The 21,229-nt window shown below is 46.4% G+C and overlaps 1 protein-coding gene across 1 annotated transcript in view; it reads left to right on the forward strand.

The window, feature by feature from the left end:
• LOC138581419 (cytochrome P450 2D17-like) overlaps positions 1–21,229 on the forward strand; it is a 670,196-nt gene that overhangs the window by 139,291 nt on the left and 509,676 nt on the right. Inside the window, exon 2 of the mRNA XM_069652733.1 lies at positions 11,792–11,957. Within this exon, the coding sequence (XP_069508834.1) occupies positions 11,792–11,957 (166 nt within the window). The remainder of the gene's footprint in view (positions 1–11,791; positions 11,958–21,229) is intronic.

The following is a 21,229-nucleotide window of genomic DNA, read 5'->3' on the forward strand; positions in this document are numbered from 1 at the left end:
ATGCGCTAATCGAATCTGTTGTTGCCTTGCTGATTCATGATGGCTAGCTTGATGTTGCTTTGACAATTTTAATGGTGATATATAATAAGAATACACAGGCACAGTGATTGGATATGTGTGACCGACTACTGTAGTGACCTGTGGAAATGTAGGTTCCTCCACACTTGGTGATACCACAGAGTCTGGTTCATTAGTAATGCCTTCTTTCAATTTTTCCTTATTGGTTACAGCAATTGCAGCCTGAGTATCAACCATGGTACGTTGGTTGATCGATTGTGGGACTTGATGAGCTGTGGAAACAGATGTTGATTTGGCTTTGCTGATTTTCAAGCAGTCTTCACACGTACAGTTTTCTTCTACAAATAGTTTAAGCGGTCCCATTGGAACAAGTTTCCATACCACTTTATTTTTATAAATTGAAGTGTCCGCTTCATTATCAGGATGTGAGGTGGCCGTGGATATGGCTTCTATGGGCCTCATTACACGGAAGGTGGTAGGGGGTTAACGGAGCCGGTAGAGCTGCCGGCCCTGTTTACCCCCTACGGCTTCATTACAAGGTCTCCTCTCGAGACCCGCTAAGGACGCCTGGTTGTACCAGGCGTCCTTAGCGGGTCCCGCAAGCAGACCAGGATGCAAACAACGGGCCTGCCATTAATGGGCCCGTTGTTTGCATCCTCCCCATTCCCATTGAGCCCTATGGGGGCCCGAATGGGAATGGGGATGTACAGGGTCTGGGTTCCTGGAATTTCGAAATACCGGGCCTTCCAAGGTCGGAATGGCCCGGTATTTCCCCATTCCAGGAACCCGGACCCGGTACCCAGAATGGGGTTAGCCATGCCGCAAATAGCGGCATGGCTACCTCCAGCGTTGTAATGACCCCCTATGTCTGCTTCATAGTCTTCATTCTCACTAGCTTCAGTGATGGAGTATGTGGATAACTCCATTAATTCAGGTGCCGAATTGTCTCTCACTTGTTTGATTGAGGTCGGAATTTGACAAGCCATGACTGAAGACTCTGTATTAGCAGATATTATTTCTGAGGTGATTTTTTTGGGAGCTGTAAATCAATTTGCTTCATTCCTACTGTGGTTCTCGGGGGATTTTTTTTTCAGTTATCAAGTCTTTGGTTTAAGAGACATGTTGTCATTAGTCTTGGTCAATTTTTGCTTCACTGAGTGTTGAGCCCTTGTGTCATTGATTTTGGGGGGAACTAACCCAGATTTACTCTTTGATGCTTTTTTGAATTATGGTAATGTTTTTCAATGTTCGGTCTTAGAACTATCACTCCTTTCACAAATATCAGACATATCTGCGGTTTTGACACCTGAGCTTCTGGTTCAATCAGAATAGCATTATCTTTTGAATTTGTCACTGATGGACCATCCTTTGGATCTGTCACTGATGCATCAATTACCTTCGGTTCATCACTCAAGATAATAGATGTATCAAGAGCAGACAGTGAAGGCGTATGACTGTTTATTTTGTTCTCAGTTGGTTTGTCGATCAACTCGGGGTTTGACGGTCTCTGATCGTCTGGGTTGAAAGGATTTTTCATTGAGGTCAGATGTTTTTCAGTTAGCACTCCTAGATCCCAGCCGTTGTGACAAACGTTGTTTTTTTCTGCCTTTGATTACTGGATCCAATATTGAATGAAGCACAGTGGTTGCTTTTGCTTGGCTCGTGTCCATCTCGTTCTGAATCGCAGTTACAAAAGCTTCCACAAAGATAACCTTGATTGTGGTCAATGTAGAGACAACTATAAAGTTCTGATCAGAGTTAGCTTGAATCGGGATGTCGTCCTTCTGTTTATGAGTTGAGGTCTGGGTTGAGGCATCTTCAAATCTATCTAGGTTCGGTTGATGTAACTTTGATTGAATGTCATCTAGACTGTTGGCATGTTCTGTTTGTGTTTTTGACATGCCGATGTTTGACGACTTTATCATGTTCGTTCCTGCTGTTTCCAGAGAGGTGGTAGATTCCAGAAGCAGCTGGTCAGGAATCTCGGCATCGAGATTGCTTTGGATATTAGCAGTGTACCCCCCTGAAAAATGAAAGCAATGGTTGTTTTATTGTTGGCGTTCATGGGAGTGTGACTTCCCCACTACCACTCCCCCAGGTTTCCAATTAGACTTTGCTGGTAACTAGTACGGCATGGAAAGTTGTTTTCGGGGTATGCCTCTGCTTTATTTTACCACCAGCCAATGTTTCATACTTATCAGTGATACTAAGATCAGTTCTTACATTTTCAGACAAATGAACAGTAGATTTGTTAGAGAAGCCAGATATGGCCGCAGTAGTTGGTGTCCGTAATACTGGCAGCGGCTTCGTTGCTGGACCATGATTTGCTGTATGCTTTGGTGTAAGCACACCGGGCAGTATTATGCCATTAGATTCAGCTGTTACTTAACCGCGGGTTTTACATGATAGTCCTTTGCTATCGCGTTAATGCTTTGGACAAAGACTGGCGTTACTTCATCACCTAATGAATCTCAGCAGATGTTCTGACTGGTGAAGGCAAGGTTTGAGACACAAGCGTTCGTCCAGTAATTGCATTGGTTGCGATATTCATGCAAAGTAATGCCTCAGCTCCTCCTGTTGGCTCAAATGTTTGCAATTTCTGATTTAGCGATACATTGTCAGAAGGCACAAGGGATTCGACTCCTGACTTAACTGCCATTGGATCAACATTCACATGTCAATCTATGTTTGCCGGTGGTTCTTGTTGACTAAGCAATTCTATGGGAGTGCTTTCAAGAGATATAGGTGTCAGGTGACTTTCAGCATCAAATTCTGTTGGCTTAGGCAACATGCAAGATGGAATGTGGGGCATCATGTGCGATGACATGGTAGTAGCAGTAATTGTTACGTTTACAACATTCAAAGGGCATGGCAGAGAAATAACGATGCCCAGGTTGCCAGCAGTCTCTTGCACTCCACTCACCTTTGTATTTGTAATGATGTCCGACAGGTTTGGATCCAAAGAAGGATCCCTCGCAGTTCTCATACCACCGCACAGCAAGTTCTTCAAGTTCCCTCTTTCGCGATATAAATTCAGTGGGCAGTACAGATCACAAAGGATTTTTGTTGTAGAGGGCGGTATGGATGTAAATGCACACCAGCTCACACTCTAGCTGAACACTCGGTCAAACACTCCGCCACGCTCCGCTAGTGGCGAGTGTTTTACCAATTTAGCTCCTCCTTTTTTCCAGTTGCCAGCAAAAAAAGACTTCAGGCCAAGTTTCACGGCGAGCAGCAGGGTCTCCAGCAAAGTCTCCTGACATGGCGACACTCGACCAAAAACTCCGCCACACTCTGCTAATTACGAGTGTTTTAACAATTTGGCTCCTCCTTTTTTCCAGTTGCCAGCAAAAAAAGACTTCAGGGCAAGTTTCACAGCGAGCAGCACGGTCTCTAGCAAAGTCTCCTGATGTGGCCACACTTGGCCAAACACTCCCTCGCTTTTGCATTCGATGCTTTGGATGTCGAAGCTATCACTAGGAACCTTTGAATGCCCTCGCTTTCAAATGCATCATGCCGATATTCTTGTTAGACATTGTTGCAAATCATGTCTGAATTGTGAGAGCTTGTCTTTTCGTTCTTATAGAAGAGTCCTCGGCTGGCTGTCAGATCCACTGAGTCACGTGTTTTGTCGCCATACTCTGGGTTGAATTAACTGTATTTTATAAGCATTATTGATGCTGTCTGCGCTTACTTCACTGTTGTTTAAAGGAGCAGAATTGTACCTTGTTACATGACCTTGACTGAGCTGGGCTTGCCAGATGGATTTCTATGTCTTGCGCCATCCCAGCGCCATTGCACTTCAGTAAGACAAGTGTATTTGGCTGTAATGTCCTGAAACCAGGCATGGCTTAGACTGTGCCATTTGATAATGCATGAATAATGAGTTATAGCGCTGTTAACTGGTCCACATACTTTTGCTTTTCCATAGGGTTAATTCATGTAAATATCTATAAGCCATTAAACAGGAATTCTTGTGTTTTGTAGATTCTGCATGTTGGTATTGCTGCATTGAGGCGAATGTAGCATGTCTTCTTAGCCCTTTTAGTCAGCACTGTCAATTGAAGTATCTCTGCTGGCACCCAGAAGCTCTTCATCCACTCAGGGCAAGGTTTGTGTTCCTTTTAGGTTGCAATGTTGGTGAAGTGATTATCTTTCAACATATTTGTCACCCATGGGTGCAGTGGGGACTGGTGCAAAATGGTGAGTGCGCTCATTATTCTTTCTGCTCTTTTTCCCAGTTCATGCATCTATGGTGAGTGGGGCAGGAGTAGGTTTTGCACTTCCTCTTCACCTTCATCCAGCCTCAGATCCATTTTTTACAGTCGGTTGGCAGGTATAGGGAGGTTTTTGGTACTGCCTTTTCTTCACCAAGACAATGTGGTTACCCCTGCTCAACGGTCTTCATTCTCAGGTATGCGCCAACGCTCAGTTCTTTTTGACAGATTGAGATGCCTGTCTCCAGAAACCGCTGACATGGAGGCAATTCAAGAATTAAGGAATGAAGTGATGGCCCTGTGCCACGAAATGGCAGCCCTTAAACAAAAGAACCAGTTTCTAATAGAAACTATGGCGCAAAATACTATGTCACCTCTTGCGGAAAGCACTATGGCCACTTCAGGATCTGTTAAATACGACGGAGACCCCAGGACCCTTACTGAATTCTGTAAACGTTGCAAAGTACAGTTTTTTTTGTCCTGTGCATTTTGTAAGGCAGGGCCAAGATAGGATTTATCCTTAACAACTTAACTGGGAATGCTGTGGCTCGGGCAACGGCTCACATATCGGCTAGGAGCCCCATACTGAATTCTTTTGCAGACTTTGAGAAGGATTTTCTTGAGGCGTTCCAGTCGCCTAACATAGCAGCCATAGCCCAAATTATCTTCTAGATATCAAACAAGGATCACAGAATATTATCGTCTTCCTTAGATGGTTTTGCCATTTGGCTAAAGAAGCACCATGACCAGAAGAAAGACATTGTTCTGCAGAACACTGAGAGAAGAACGGAAGGACGAGTTGGTCCATACACCAGAACCTGCAACGATTAAGGCCTTGATAGACCAAGTGATCAAGATAGATCATCGCATGACAGAAAGACGTTCAGAACGCTGATGAAGCAACTTTAATAGGCCTGTTCTGCTCCGATAGGTCCTCCTCCTCCAGGGGATGTTGGGGTAGAATCCATGCAGCTGGGAGCTGTACGGGGTTCCTTATTTGACACAGAGAGGTGGGGACAATGAACCAACAACTTGTGACTGTATTATGGCAATTGGAGTCATTTTCTCATTCAACTGTCCCGTTTGGCCCGGTATGCAGTCTTTATAACGAAAATTCAATAACAAATGAATATGTGTCCGGGGGCACCAACAAACGGATGTGAACACCATGACTTTGGTGAATTTGGGAGCCTCAGGCAACTATATAGATATACTATTCGCACAACAGCAAGGAATAAGGCCCCATCAGAAGGTGCACATACCGGTGGTAGAGGGGATAGATGGGACACTCCTGGCTTCAGGCCCTCTAAACCACGAATTCGAGCCTGTTATGTTAACTATTAACCAAAGTCATGAGACACTGGCTTTCGACCTCATTCAGTCACCCTCCTATCCGTTGGTGCTTGGCCTGCCATGGCTGGTCTTCTACAACCCCTACATTAATTGGGATACTCAGACCATGATCTTTTGTTCAGACTACTGTACTAGAAGGTGTTGTTTTGTCTCTCAACCTTCTTCAATCTCCTACCGATATGAGTCCCATTCAGTCAATTTCCTGCTGTCCGAAGCGACCTTCAGAATATGCTGTTTCCGACAAGGTTTTTCTCTGCCTGAAGGCATACCTTTTCCCCCATCACGTCCCTACCATTGTGAAATAATATTGTGTCCCGATCAACCAATCCTTCATGGTTGTGTATATTCACTCCCTATGCAAGAACAAGAAATACTGCAGCGCTACATCACAGATTGTCTTGAGAAAGGCTATATTCAACCAGCAGGAGCCTGTCTATTCTGTATGCCCAACAAGGAAGGAACCCTTTGACCGTGTGTTGATTACCGCCTGCTGAACAATTTAAGGATTAAAGACAAACACCCCGGGCTCTCTTTCGAGACATATTGGAGTCCTTACATGAGGCCTGTGTGTTCATGAAAATCGACCTACGTGGTGCTTATCATTTGGTGAGAATTAAACCAGGCAACAAATGGACGACCGCTTTTATATCTTACCTGGGGCATTTCGAATACTGCGTAATGCCTTACGGTCTATGCAATGTCCTTGCCGTTTTTCAGCAGTTTATGGATTTAATTTTTTCAGACTTACTTGGTTTGTCCTGTTGGATGTACTGCTGGTTTCTCACCCATTAGTCTCCAGGGATCAAGTTCAAGTTCCTCTGCGTAATCCACAAGGCCTTCTGGGGTCGGGCCCTTACTATTTACAATGCTCTCTTCCCAAATACTCCATATCTAGAGCCCTCGCTAGGCCTCCTCCAACTCTCTATGGTTGAGCATTTTCTCCAAACAGATTTGGGGGTATATCCTTATCCTCAGCAGGTACCTCCCTCTGGAACAGCCTACCTACCTCTATCTGTCTTGAGCCTGACCTCCTTAACTTCTGGAAATTCCTCAAGACCTACCTGTTCTCCTCCTCCTTCTCTCTCCCCCTCCGTTGCTAACCTCCTTCCTTCTCGCTTCTTCCCCTCCCTTCTTCTCTTCCCCAACCTGTTCAGTTAGCTGACTGGTCACCTGGTGCACCTCCAGATTCTCACAGGTCCCGGGCTCCCTTGCCAGTCCTGCACTTGCCTCCGGGCTTCCGCACTCAGCCCGGCACTACTGCAATATGCTCCATGATAGGGCACCCACTGTGCACTTAACCCGGGCCCCTGCTGGACGGGGCACACTTATCCCCCTTCCCCTCCCTTGTAAGTCCTGTTTTGCGCACTTGTACGTTCCTTCACCTTGAATGTTCTAGGCCTTGCAAGTCTGTCTGTCCGGTCCCCCCTCTAGGCCTTGCAAGTCTGTCTGTCCGGTCCTCCCTCTGTCTTCCCTCCCTAGCTGGACTGTTCTTGAATTACTCATAGGCAAATTGATGACCAACTACCAAGCAATCCCGAAATGTTGGCCAGGTCAGTACTGTTCTATTGACCTGTATGCTCCTTTCCCTCTCCTCTCCCTCTCCTTGCTCCCTCACTCTGTGTCAAGCACTTCACTAGTATATATGCCTCTGGCCTAGCATGCTAGCTATTGTTGTACATCATTCAGAACCTTCAAGACCTAATAATGAAAACTGTACTCCCTTGTTCCCTTCCCGCCTTGAAGCGCCTTGAAGCACTTTACTTGTGTATAAGCGCTCTACAAATAAAAAATTACAATTATAATCTGTCATCCAGGTGGCCAGGACATAGTCATCGCTATTGGTTCAAGTTCCTGGGGGTGGACCAGTGTGGGGGCATCACCTGGCTGGGAGGTCTTTGGGGAGTGGAAGTGGGACACCGAAGGTTGAGGCGCAGTATCCCCTTCCTTATAACCCCTTTTCCCCATTCTACCAGGTAGGATACATACAAGCTCAAACCCCCCCCCTTTCCCAACACAAAAACTTTCTCGCAGACAGTTCATCATGAGCGACAGCGGACTAACACCAGAGCTGTATACCTGACATGTCCCAAAGCAGGGATCAGGCAGAGTCAGGCAATTACTGATAATTACACACACCTGACTTCCATCACGCTTCTCCACACGGGTTAAAGGCGGAGCACGAAAGCACACTCTGAATAAGGCAAAACGCACGAGGAAGTAGCATTTCCGAGATGGCAGTTTAAACCGAGGAGAAAGGCAGCGAGACCAGAGTGGACGACAAGGAGGGAATTACCCTTGCCCTTTTCAACAAAGGACTGTGACTTTCAAGAAGCCTCAAGGAAAAGAAACGTAAGACCGGGAATTGCAGCTGCCGAGCGATGTAGTGTGTGTAAAAGGTACACAGGGCCCTCCCGCATTGATAGCCAAGATGGGGAGAAGCGATTGCCACGTGGTACTGTCCTTGATTCCGACGGCAAAGCAATGCCAGCGAGTTCAGCACAACCGGTGAGTTGGAGAAACTGATAGCAGACTGGATTATGTTATGCTCAAGGTTGCAAGCGGCAACATTGTATGAAGAAAGAGAACTTGTATACGATTGAACTTTATGAACCCGAAATAGGTACACCATCGCAATGGATTTTATTGTTGACCTCCCCTCATCACATGGTTACACTTGTATATGAGTATTAGTGGACTGTTTCAATAAACCTGCTCATGTTGGTTCTTTTTCTGCCCTGCATACTGCATACCAGACCTCAAAAGCCTTTCTTAAGAGATCTATCATCTGCATGGGCTACCAGAGGAAATCAGCACCGATCAAGGACAATAATTTGTGTCACTTTTCTGGACTCCCCTCTGTCAAGCACTGGGCATTCATAGGGCCCTTAGCTCTGGTTCCCATCTGCAGAAAAACGGGCAGAAGGAAAGAACAAATCAAACACTGGAGGCATATCTGTGTTGCTACACCTGTTCCATTCAAAGTGATTGGGCTGCTGTTCTGGACATGGCTGAGGTGACATATAACAATGCCAGACACATAGCCGTAGGTTGTAGTTTGTTCTTTTTTTCCTTTGGACTCAATCCAAAGATCTTACTAATACCTACCATGTCTGCTTGTGTCACTTTTCTGGACTTCCCTCTGTCAAGCACTGGGCATTCATAGGGCCCTTAGCTCTGGTTCCCATCTGCAGAAAAACGGGCAGAAGGAAAGAACAAATCAAACACTGGAGGCATATCTGTGTTGCTACACCTGTTCCATTCAAAGTGATTGGGCTGCTGTTCTGGACATGGCTGAGGTGACATATAACAATGCCAGACACATAGCCGTAGGTTGTAGTTTGTTCTTTTTTTCCTTTGGACTCAATCCAAAGATCTTACTAATACCTACCATGTCTGCTTCTTCCTTGCCGTCGGAGGACATCCTGATAAAGAAACTTTAGGATATACATAAGACTGTATCTGACATCTAAGTGCAAAACAAGGCACGGAAAGAAAGTTTCACCAACAGCTGCAGGACACCTGAACCATCCTACTCTGTTGGAGACAAGGTCTGGCTCAGTAACCGCGATTTGCCTCTAAGTAACTGTCCCCGGAAATTCGCACTTCGTTTTATGGATCCTTTTGAAACCATCAAGAAGGTGTCTCCTGGAGCTTTTCGACTTGATCTTCCAACCATCTGGCATATCCACCTGATGTTCCATGTGTCACTTTGCAAACCTTTCCTGCCAGATAACTCATATCAGACTTGTCCACGTCCAGCACCTATTCCGATCGATGGGGACCTTGAATACGAGGTTGAGACCATATGTGATGCTTGTATTTCTCGTGGCCGGCTCCAGTACCTGATCCATTGGAAGTGCATGCTCCTTCATTGTTTCAGCGTTTCTATCAGCAGTTCCCCTGGAAGCCTGGTGCCCTGTTTATTTCTGTGCCGAGGGCAGAATGTTACACTCCACCGTTCCTCCGAATCCCATGGTCGCGGATCAGGAAGTTATATACACATTGGTGGCTGCCTACGCGGCGCTGCACTTACCTGGGAGCAACCGGCCTCCACTCCGCTGTTCCCGGGCATGCAGCAGTGACTTCGGTCCCCTCGATTGCGGTCACCCGGGACTGCTTGGCGCCACCATGCATTTTCAAAGCTCCACCGATGACACGTCATCTGTTACGTGATCACGTATGCCATTTTGGTCTTGCCAGACAACCAGACCCCAACAACCTTGTTATGGTGGCGAGGCACAAAAGAACACATAGCGCATAGCTTGGCGTGTCTCAACACTCTTGTTGGCTTACGCTCCCTCGTTTTTCCTCTGCTCTTCATACACCTGCTCTTTGGTGCTCTCCTGCCCTGTTTCTTTTGCCTGGTCTTGCTCTCGCTCTCTGCCGTGATCCCTCTTCTCAATCCTGTGGCCTTCCTCTACCTTCCCTTGTGACTTGCTGATTGCTGTTTGGCTATTACCATTCTTGCTGGGTTCAGCTATTTCTTGCTGAACAAATACCATTCCACTGTAGTGGCCCAGTTCAGTGCCTCACACTGTTCCTGCATCACGTTAATCTGGGGCACCCTTTCGTGGTGCAGGAAGATCCATTGTTTACAGTCAGTTGGCAGGTGTAGGTTTTTGTTTTGGTACCTCATTTTCTTCCCCAAGACTATGACCGACAATGTGGCGACCCCTGCTCAATGGTCTTCAGGTACGCGCCATTGCTCCGTTCTGCTTGACACCCATCTACCAGTCCATTTATACCCAGCTGTCTTCCTGTCCAGTTATTACTTCCTAAATTGGGTCTCACTTTATCATGACTCCTTCTGAAAAGTACATATTCAAGGTCGCTGTTTTTAATGGTTTGACTCTGTGGAAAGCTATGTTTGGGATTTCTTTCGTCCCAAAAAGCATTCTGCTTCACTAGCACTAAAAAGGATCCTTTGAAGCCTAGTGTGTCTTTCTCTTTTCTCTTGGTTCACACACAACAGCCTCCTTTATGGACAATTTGGGAAAAACAGGAATAATCTGTCTCGGTTTGTCACCAATCTTATCCACAACCCTGTAGACATAGCCCATATCAGCGTTGTAGCCCCATCTTTGATTGAGTGACTACATTAAAATATTCTGCACCAATGTTGGCCACAGACAGAATGCCACTGGCATTTTGCCCCTTTCCTCACTAACCCCTGCAATCACATAGCTGGTTGTCTTGGCTTCTGATATCAAGCTCTGTATTCGTATTCTGAAGCTTTTTTTTATGATCTTAGTCTTCATCTTATTACATGCTTTAAATCTTCTATCTCCCCCTAAACTCACAGGTCTCTTCTACACCGTGCCCATGCACCTTCAAGGTTGGTGACTTTCCTGGAAAGCTCAGGTAGGGTAATTATCATCTCTGTAGCACCTCTTGCGACGTTGAACAGCAAGGCAAGTATGTCTGCAGAGCTAGGAAAATTCTTTATTATTTCAGTCTCAGCAAGTGGAACACCAGCTTGGGCTTCATGGGGGTCAGGCGGGTTGTCCGTGTCCTCATACCTTTTCTTCTGTTGGCTGCTAATCAGGATGGCTCAACTTCAGGCTCAATCAAATTAAAGCTCAGTTCATTCAAATCAAATAAGTCAATAGAAGATCAGTGTATATGAGGCATGCAGAAGCTTAAGGCCTAACCAGCTGCTTTATTGGGAGGCATTTTAGAATCATGCTGTTTAGGCATACTTTTATAAATCAACTGCTTTTCAGCAAATAGAAATCACATAGTATGGAGAATGCATAGTTTCATTTCATACCAATTGCTTTTGCAGTTGCAAAATATATCTTTGGCTAGTGCTGCAGGCACATTCTGCAAGCTCAAAACCTCAAAGCAGGTAAGCATGTATGGATTTCCTGAGACACAGGCTCAGTTAGGCCTTGTTCTGTATAGCCACCATGGTTCTCATGATAACACAATCTTTGTACTAATTATCATGCCTACATTTTCTTCCACCCTCAGTCTTTGTACTCATAATATATTTATAATTCTTTTGTGGTTGAGTTTTCATATCCAACACTGTTTGTCGCTTCATCTACATCTGCAAGAAATCAATAAAGTAATTGTCCAACAGGCTTTTCTTGATGTAAGGTTGTTAGAATTTTGCATTCATGTTCTTCTAGTGTCAGGCTAAGATTTATTTGCAGAATAGCAAGCTGTCTTGTATTTAAATACCTTCTGATTCCTTCCAGCTGAGTAAGAAGTATGGGAACATCTTTCGCTTTCAGATGGGTTGGAAGAACTTTCTGGTCGTGAATGGGTACGAAGCATTCAAAGAAACCACCATCAACGAGGATACAGTTGATCGTCCATCCTTACCGCTAATGAACAAGTTGGGATTAAAGAAGAACTGTGAAGGTGAGTAGGAATGAAAAAGTGCTTGTGTAGCTTTCCGGCTCTTTACAGCCAACAGTAAGTGTGAACTGGGGGAAGAAGCTCTACACTGAGAATCGCTAGAAGGGGATTGAATTCCAAGCATGCTGCAACCGAGAGAGAAATACTGCCCTCTGAAGGACTTTCCTCCTAGTATTAAAAACGACCAGGTGATACAAAATGTGTAACTAGAGAGACCACCATGGAAGATAACAAGAGACCATGGGCTTCATTACGAGCTGAGCAGTATTCTGGCAGTAAATCTGCTGAATACCGGCCAACGCAATTACTGTTACCCCCACTGGCGGTATTACCGCTGGATTACAAGTGGCGGTGACGGTGCAAGTTCACATTTCATTTCAGTCCATTGGACTCACTGGGGCATTTTCGGCAGAATTACTGCTGCAGTAATACTGCTGCAGTAATTCTGCTAAATATGGGTGGAAATTCTGCGGATTTACCTCCAGCTAATAGCTGGGGTAAATCAAAGTGCCTTGTCACTCGCAACAAGGTTTAGGATTGGGGGGGTTCATACCAAAATAGAGAATAAAATCATTTTGAATCCCAAAATACAGAATTTCGAAAATGTTTAACCTATGTATTTTGGGGGGTGAGTTAAGTTAATAAAACAGGTGGAAGGTATTGGGGTGTTTGCAAGGGTTCTCCCCCCGCATATATATCGGGTAAAAAGGGGTTAAAAAAATCAATATTTAGATATTTGAATTTTTTTTCTCACAATAATCTTATAGATCTGTGTTAGGGTAGGTACAGACAAAGCCCTACAGGACATAAGGGACATACTAAAGACGAAAGGGAACCGTCTGTAGGAAAAGGTATTAGTGTGGGAAACTTAACAAAACCAATTCAGGGTTTATTCTATAAACGGGCCTAATATCCAGATCAGGAGTAGGCAAAATAAATCCATTTCGGTCCAGGAAATTCCAGCCCCAAATTGTCAAAGGCCTCACCTCCACCATTTTGCTTTACTTTGCATCATACACAATGGTGTTACAGTAAGTTACGAAATGGCAGAGCAAATCTTAAGTGAAATTGCTGTGCAAATTTCACCCTGACTACATATTCATGGAAATTCGTTCAGTATTTCTTCTACACTCAATAAATGTTTGATTTTAGGGGATTTTAATATGGCAGCTGATGGGATTATTATTATCATTATTATGGTATTTATTGAGCATGGACCTAGCTCTGGGAAGCAATGGAGGCTTTACAATCATAGGGGGAAGAACATGGTGAGGGAAGAAGAGAAACAAGAGAGCAGGTGGGCGGGCAGTTTGATAGCAAGGGATTTACACCAATCGGGAGGAAACCGTGGGGAGCCGATCACCCAGGGCCTCATTCCGAGTAGGGCGGTAAGGGTTAACGGTCACCGGTAACGAGACCAGTGCCTTTTAACCCTTACCGCCCTACTATGAGTTCCCTTTGCAATAAAAAAAAATAGCAAATAGCGGCGTGGTTACCTCTGAACTCGGAATGAGGCCCCCAGTCTTAGGCAGGTTGGGGAGTGGAGAGTGTTGGGGAGAAGACAATCCTTGAAGAGGAGGTCTTGAGCTCATTCTGGTATTCGACAATAGACATGATCCTCATAGTTCTTCACTTTTGAATTGTCTCAGTGTTCACTACTAAACACAGTTAACACAGAAAGGCCACCATCTTGATGTAACGCTCACCTGATTCCCACGGAGGCGCTGATCTTGGCAGGAAGGTGTCTGTGACTCGAAAGGTGATGTGCAGAACCCGATGGGCTTCTGGGGTCGAACCTCTTCGCACTGTGTGTCGAACTCGTAGGTTTCTGCAGGTGAAAGAATATGGGGAGTTAATGGTCTGGGTTGTTCACTGTCCCTATTCCTCTCTCTCCCTCTCCGTAGAACCCCCAGGTCAACGTGCTCACCTTAGATAGGTGAATGCTGGGCTCTCCATCTGCGTCGGGCGCAGGGCGCTGTTGCCAGTTCCTTCACTGGTGAAACATAGGCCTCTTGGACTCAGAAGACCGTTACTGTCGTTAACTGCACGAGCGGTGAGTTTCCAGACACCTTTTTAGTCTTTATAGTCTTTAGGTGCAAGGCACGTTAACATTGAACAGGACTTCGTATAATGCTTTTCTCCCTTTTGTCTTGCAGGACTCTTGAGGAAGATGGAGTGAAGCGCCTGGAAATGCGTGAGTAAATGCAATTGCTCTAACTGTCTTTCCCCTTGCAGCGTAGTTCGTGCCGAAGAGACGCCGGAGTATTGCAGGCGTTCTATTGCGAAGAGCGCGATGGGCGTAAGTAAATACCTGTCTAATGTCTCTTCTTTTGTTTTTTCAGAAGTTGGTTTGCAGCGCCGGAGTCCGTGGAATGTCCGTAAGTAGATACAATGCTTTTATCTCCGCAGGCGGCGATGCAGTGTGAAGAAATCCAGAATTCACGGAGTGCCGGTGAGTAGTGACAATGCTTTTATCTTCGCCGGCGGAGGTGCAGCGTGCCGAAAATGACCGCAGCCGATGGATCAGGTGAGTAGCACTGCGAGTTAAGGCTGCCTTGCTAACCTGCTGTTTCTTGTCTCTGCAGGTGCTGCTCTCGACTGGATGCAGGAATGGTGAGTATGCTTCTTGCAGATTCAGGATGCAGGAATGGTGAGTATGCTTCTTGCAGATTCAGGATCGTAAGAAGAAAGGCTGGAACAGACTCGGTGAGCGTTCTGCTGCAGATGCAGAATAACGCGAAGCACGTTTCGTCTATCGGGTGTGGTTTAAATAGCCTTAGAGTGATGAGGCGTCTTCCTCCACGGCCCCGCCTAGGTAAGAAAAGAGTTCCAGTTCCAGAAGCTTTCCAGTGCTGAATCCAGGGAGTGGAGCTTGCCCCACCCAGGTAAGAAAGTAGTTCCTGTTCACAGAGGACTTCTAATAGGCTGGTAAGTAAGCAGCATGGTCTGCTGCAGGTAAGTCCACCCAAGCATCTGCACACATATTATGAGCCCGGCGCTTCCAGTGCCGGGACCGATGATTCTGATGAGCCTGGTGCCACCGGTGCCAGGACAAGGTCCAAAAGGTTCCCGTGGGGACCGGCTGGTGCCTAGGATTAGGGTTAGGGGCCTGCTTCCAAGGACGTTGGGCTGGTCCTGGCTCCTTGGAAGCAGTGATCATGACAGTACCCCCCCCTCAAGGCCCCTCCTAAGCGTGTCTTCTCCGGGGGTTTTGGCTTGTCGGGGTGATTTAGATGGAATCTCTTGACCAGACGAGGTGCGTGGACATATTCTGAGGGTTCCCAAGACCTTTCCTGGGGGCCGTATCCTTTCCAATCAACCAGATAATATAACTTAGATTTGGAGATCTTGGAGTCTAGAATGTTCTTTACTTCAAATTCGAGTTCTCCGTCTACCAAAACAGGTTCTGGGAGTTCAGTCAATCGGGTTTCTGGTTGTACTGGTTTTAATAAGGAGACATGGAATACTGGATGTATTTTCATATGCGCAGGTAATTCCAATTTGACCGCCACTGGATTAACTATAGTAGAGATGGGGTAAGGTCCAAGGTATCTCGGGTTGAAGGTGCGGGGTCCTTTTAGAGGCAGGTGCTTAGTGGATAACCAGACCTGATCTCCTACTGCGTAGTGAGGGGCCTCTTTACGGTGTCGATCTGCTCCCTTTTTGACTTGAGCTTTAGCTCTTTGCAGATGGGCAGTGGCTTCTTTAAAAGCACGGGTAATCTCAGAGTGCAAATGATCCACAGCAGGTGTTTCGAATTCTTGGGGAGGATCCAGATTAGAGGTTCTAGGATGATGTCCGTATAATAGGAAGAAGGGAGTCTTCCCGGTTCCAGAATGAGTCGAATTGTTGTAAGCGTATTCAACGATCCAAAGAATATCCTTCCAAGGGTTTTCAGTTTGTTGGAGCATGCAACGCAGATATTGCTCTAGAGTCTGATTTATCCTCTCGGTTTGTCCGTCAGTTTGGGGATGGTGACTGGTTGAAAGTCTTATATCAATTTGGGCTAGACGACAGCAACTTCGCCAAAAGTGGGAGATGAATTGACTTCCCCTATCAGAGATTAAAACCGAGGGAAAACCGTGTTACCGAACGATGTTTTCTAAGAATTCTCGGGCCAATACCGAAGCCGAAGGTAGGCCCTTCAGGGGAATGAAGTGAGCCATCTTGGAGAATAGATCCACGACTACTAAAATGGTATTATACCCTGAGCAGGAAGGTAAGTCCGTGATGAAATCCATGGACAGGGTATGCCATGGACAGGGAGGAATATCCAGAGGGTGTAAAAGGCCGGCTGGTTTCTCCCTCCCTTTTATTCTGGGCACACACACCGCAGGAGATTACAAAGTCTCTAATATCCTTCTTCCATGATGGCCACCAGAAATGTCTCTTGATCTTTTCCATGGTTTTGGTAATGCCAGGGTGACCCTCCATTAGAGAGTCGTGATAACCGGAGATTACTTGTTTTTGTATTTTCTCACAGGGCAAGTACAATCGCCTTTGGAAATATGGTAGGTCTTGATCCACTGAGAATTCTTTTCCCTTTAATTGCCAGTCCTGCAAATCGGCCGGAGTTAGGAGTGACTTGACTGTAGTCTTGATGTCTTCAAAGGATTGAGCGCTGACCAACCCCAAAATCCTTTGTTCTGGGATTATGGGTATTGGTTCCGGATTGGTCAAATGTTCATCTACTCCCATCTGAGAGAGGGCATCTGCTTTTCCGTTTTTACTGCCGGGTCGATAAGTAATTAGAAAGTCAAACTCAGCCAGAAACAGAGCCCAGCGAAGCTGTCTGGAAGACTGAGCTTTGGCCGTCTTCAGATATTGTAGATTGCGGTGGTCAGTCATTACGGTGACTGTGTGTCTGGCTCCCAAAAGATAATGCCGCCAGGCTTTAAAGGCCGATCTGATAGCTAAAAGTTCCTTGTCTGTAATTGAATAGTTGATCTCGGAAGCCGAGAATTTGCGGGACCAAAAGGCTACTGGATGTAATTGGTGTGTGACCGGATCTCTTTGTGATAACACTGCCCCCATAGCAAGACTAGAAGCATCCGTTTCCACGATGTAGGGGAGTTCTGGGCGAGGATGTTTTAGAACAGGTGCAGAAATGAATTTAGCTTTTAAGTCCTGAAAAGCTTGTTCTGCTTCAGTAGACCATTCAAAACGTTTGTTCTTCTTTAACAGAGCGGTGATGGGCTGGACTATCCGAGAGAATTCAGGAATGAATCTGCGGTAAAAGTTAGCGAAGCCTAACATGCTTTGAACTCCTTTTACCGAGGTTGGTGATGGCCACTTGATGATTGCGTCGACCTTCTTTGAATCCATATGAACCCCATTAGGTGACAATATGAATCCCAGGAACTCAACTTCAGTTACGTTGAAAACGCATTTTTCAAGCTTGGCAAAAAGGTTATGTTGACGCAGTCTCTCGAGAACCTTTTTAACGTGTCTCTGATGTTCCTCTTCAGATGATGAATAGACAAGGATGTCATCAATGTAGACAACAACACACACATTTATGAGTTCCCTAAGGACATCGTTCATAAAATACTGGAAAGCGGCAGGAGCGTTACAAAGTCCAAAGGGCATCACTTGATATTCAAATAGCCCATACTTGGTGCGAAAGGCCGTCTTCCACTCTTCGCCTTCTTTTATTCGTACCAAGTGGTAGGCTCCTCTGAGATCCAACTTTGTATATATACATGCTTCTTTGACTTGGTCCAGGAGTTCAGGGATCAAAGGTAACGGGTATCTGTTTTTAACGGTGATTTGATTCAGGGCGCGGTAATCTATACAAGTTCTAAGGTCTCCTTCTTTTTTCGGAACGAAGAACAAAGCCGAGGAAGCTGGAGATTTAGAAGGACGGATAAACCCGTTAGCTAGGTATTGGTCCAGATATTGCCTGAGGTGAAGATTCTCTGGCTCGGTGAGGGCATAAATCCTACTGCAAGGAGGAGTTGTTCCGGGTATCAGGTCTATTTGACAGTCGTAAGACCTATGAGGAGGCAGGGTGTTAGCTTGATCCTTCCGAAAGACATCTTGGAATTCTTGGTAGTCGGGAGGTAATGTGGGAACCTCAGAAGAGATTGCCGCCACTGAAACTTCAGGCCGAGGATAACAAGTGGTAAAACATCCTGGAAACTGAACCGTCTTTGCTCGCCAGTTGATCTGAGGATTGTGCTTCTCTAACCAAGGGATTCCCAGAATGATCTGGAACTGAGGGGCCTTGATCACATCGAACACGATTTTCTCCCGGTGTCCATCTTGGCTCACTAGCGTCACTTCTTGGGTGGCGTGCGTTACTGGTCCGGAGCCTATCTCCGTGCCATCCACTGTAGTAATGACGTCTTTTACTGCCTTAGGGACAAGGGGTAGATTCATCCTTGATGCCATTTCACGGTCCACATAATTGCCGATTGCTCCGCTGTCGATGTAAGCTTCAAGTGCATGCAAACGATCCGGACGTGCAGGACTAATGAGGACCATGGGCACCACGAAGTGCGAGGTCACGGGACAGATCTTAACGCTCGGCAAGAGGACCTCTACACTTGCCGGGCTAGGTCGTTTCCCTGCTCAGAACTTGAGGTACTGGAATCTGCGTCTCCTACAGCCTTCTTAGCTGGTTTCACTGGACAGTCTCGAAGAAAGTGCCCCGAGTTCCCGCAATAGAGGCATAATTGCAGCTGTCTTCTTCTTTCCCGCTCCTTTTGGGTTAAAGGACCTTTCATCCCCCCTATTTGCATGGGTTGCACAGTGTCAGCTCCCTTAGTAGAAGTCTGTGGTTTAGAAAACACTCGGGTATCAAATTTAGAACGATCAGCCTTCCTGTTCTGTAATCTGTGGTCCAATTGGACGACTAAGTCAATATAGTCTGAACATTCTTGTGGAGGGTTCACAACTTGAGCTAACACATCCTTGAGCTCTCCACGCAGGCCTCTGTAGAAAAGCGTAATTCTCTTATCCTCGGGCCATTGAGTTTCCACTATGAGTCTGTTGAATGAGGCTATATAGGTCAAGAGGTCTTGATTACCCTGTCGTAATGAAAGAAGTTCATTGTCCAAGGCCTGCCCTTGTGCATGTCTTGCAAACAGTTTCTCCATGCTGGACTGGAAGGCCTGGAAATCATGTAAAACCGGATCATCCTGGGTGACTAAAGCGATCGACCAATCTTCCGGCGCTGCCACTGAGATAAGAAAGCACGAAAGCCACTTTGGTCTGGTCTGTTGGGAATGCAGCTGGTCGACATAAGAAATGTAAGCGGCACTGGTTGAGGAACACTGCAAATTTCTTTGGGTCACCAGAAAAACGTTCGGGCGGAGCCAAGGGCACATTACCAGGTAGATTGATTTGCACTTGATTTACAGATGATGCAGAAGGATAGCTTCCTCCTGGAGTGGGCAGGGGTGTCTGTCCTGCCTGCGTTTGTAGCAATTGCCTAGCGAGGTCCTCTGTTCGCTCCTTGGAAACTATCAGTTCTCTTCTTAGAGAGCTTGTTTCCTGACAAGCTGCATGTACTTCTGCTCTTAATTCCCCGAGCAACTGGGTTAAGTGATCAGTGTCTGAGGTTTCCATTGCGCCTGGGTAGGAGTTTGCGGTGGGCTTCGCGTTCTGTAACGCTCACCTGATTCCCACGGAGGCGCTGATCTTGGCAGGAAGGTGTCTGTGACTCGAAAGGTGATGTGCAGAACCCGATGGGCTTCTGGGGTCGAACCTCTTCGCACTGTGTGTCGAACTCGTAGGGTGAGGTTTCTGCAGGTGAAAGAATATGGGGAGTTAATGGTCTGGGTTGTTCACTGTCCCTATTCCTCTCTCTCCCTCTCCGTAGAACCCCCAGTCCAACGTGCTCACCTTAGATAGGTGAATGCTGGGCTCTCCATCTGCGTCGGGCGCAGGGCGCTGTTGCCAGTTCCTTCACTGGTGAAACATAGGCCTCTTGGACTCAGAAGACCGTTACCGTCGTTAACTGCACGAGCGGTGAGTTTCCAGACACCTTTTTAGTCTTTATAGTCTTTAGGTGCAAGGCACGTTAACATTGAACAGGACTTCGTATAATGCTTTTCTCCCTTTTGTCTTGCAGGACTCTTGAGGAAGATGGAGTGAAGCGCCTGGAAATGCGTGAGTAAATGCAAGCGCTCTAACTGTCTTTCCCCTTGCAGCGTAGTTCGTGCCGAAGAGACGCCGGAGTATTGCAGGCGTTCTATTGCGAAGAGCGCGATGGGCGTAAGTAAATACCTGTCTAATGTCTCTTCTTTTGTTTTTTCAGAAGTTGGTTTGCAGCGCCGGAGTCCGTGGAATGTCCGTAAGTAGATACAATGCTTTTATCTCCGCAGGCGGCGATGCAGTGTGAAGAAATCCAGAATTCACGGAGTGCCGGTGAGTAGTGACAATGCTTTTATCTTCGCCGGCGGAGGTGCAGCGTGCCGAAAATGACCGCAGCCGATGGATCAGGTGAGTAGCACTGCGAGTTAAGACTGCCTTGCTAACCTGCTGTTTCTTGTCTCTGCAGGTGCTGCTCTCGACTGGATGCAGGAATGGTGAGTATGCTTCTTGCAGATTCAGGATGCAGGAATGGTGAGTATGCTTCTTGCAGATTCAGGATCGTAAGAAGAAAGGCTGGAACAGACTCGGTGAGCGTTCTGCTGCAGATGCAGAATAACGCGAAGCACGTTTCGTCTATCGGGTGTGGTTTAAATAGCCTTAGAGTGATGAGGCGTCTTCCTCCACGGCCCCGCCTAGGTAAGAAAAGAGTTCCAGTTCCAGAAGCTTTCCAGTGCTGAATCCAGGGAGTTGAGCTTGCCCCACCCAGGTAAGAAAGTAGTTCCTGTTCACAGAGGACTTCTAATAGGCTGGTAAGTAAGCAGCATGGTCTGCTGCAGGTAAGTCCACCCAAGCATCTGCACACATATTATGAGCCTGGCGCTTCCAGTGCCGGGACCGATGATTCTGATGAGCCTGGTGCCACCGGCGCCAGGACAAGGTCCAAAAGGTTCCCGTGGGGACCGGCTGGTGCCTAAGATTAGGGTTAGGGGCCTGCTTCCAAGGACGTTGGGCTGGTCCTGGCTCCTTGGAAGCAGTGATCATGACACTTGACTGCACTTTAACTACAAACATTGCTAGAGTTCGATTGGACGTGTTACAAGAGTATTCACTTCAGGCTATCTTCCCAAAAATCTTTGCAAAATGGTAGGAATATGCAATCGCGCCAGTTCTCTCTCATTAAACCAGAACAATTCATTCCATCTATTTAAAGAGCTTTGGCTTCCTTGTACCCTTAG

This window comes from Ambystoma mexicanum, chromosome 3p (assembly GCF_040938575.1).
Source record: "Ambystoma mexicanum isolate Mex_15411 chromosome 3p, UKY_AmexF1_1, whole genome shotgun sequence".
Taxonomy (NCBI): Eukaryota; Metazoa; Chordata; class Amphibia; order Caudata; family Ambystomatidae; genus Ambystoma; species Ambystoma mexicanum.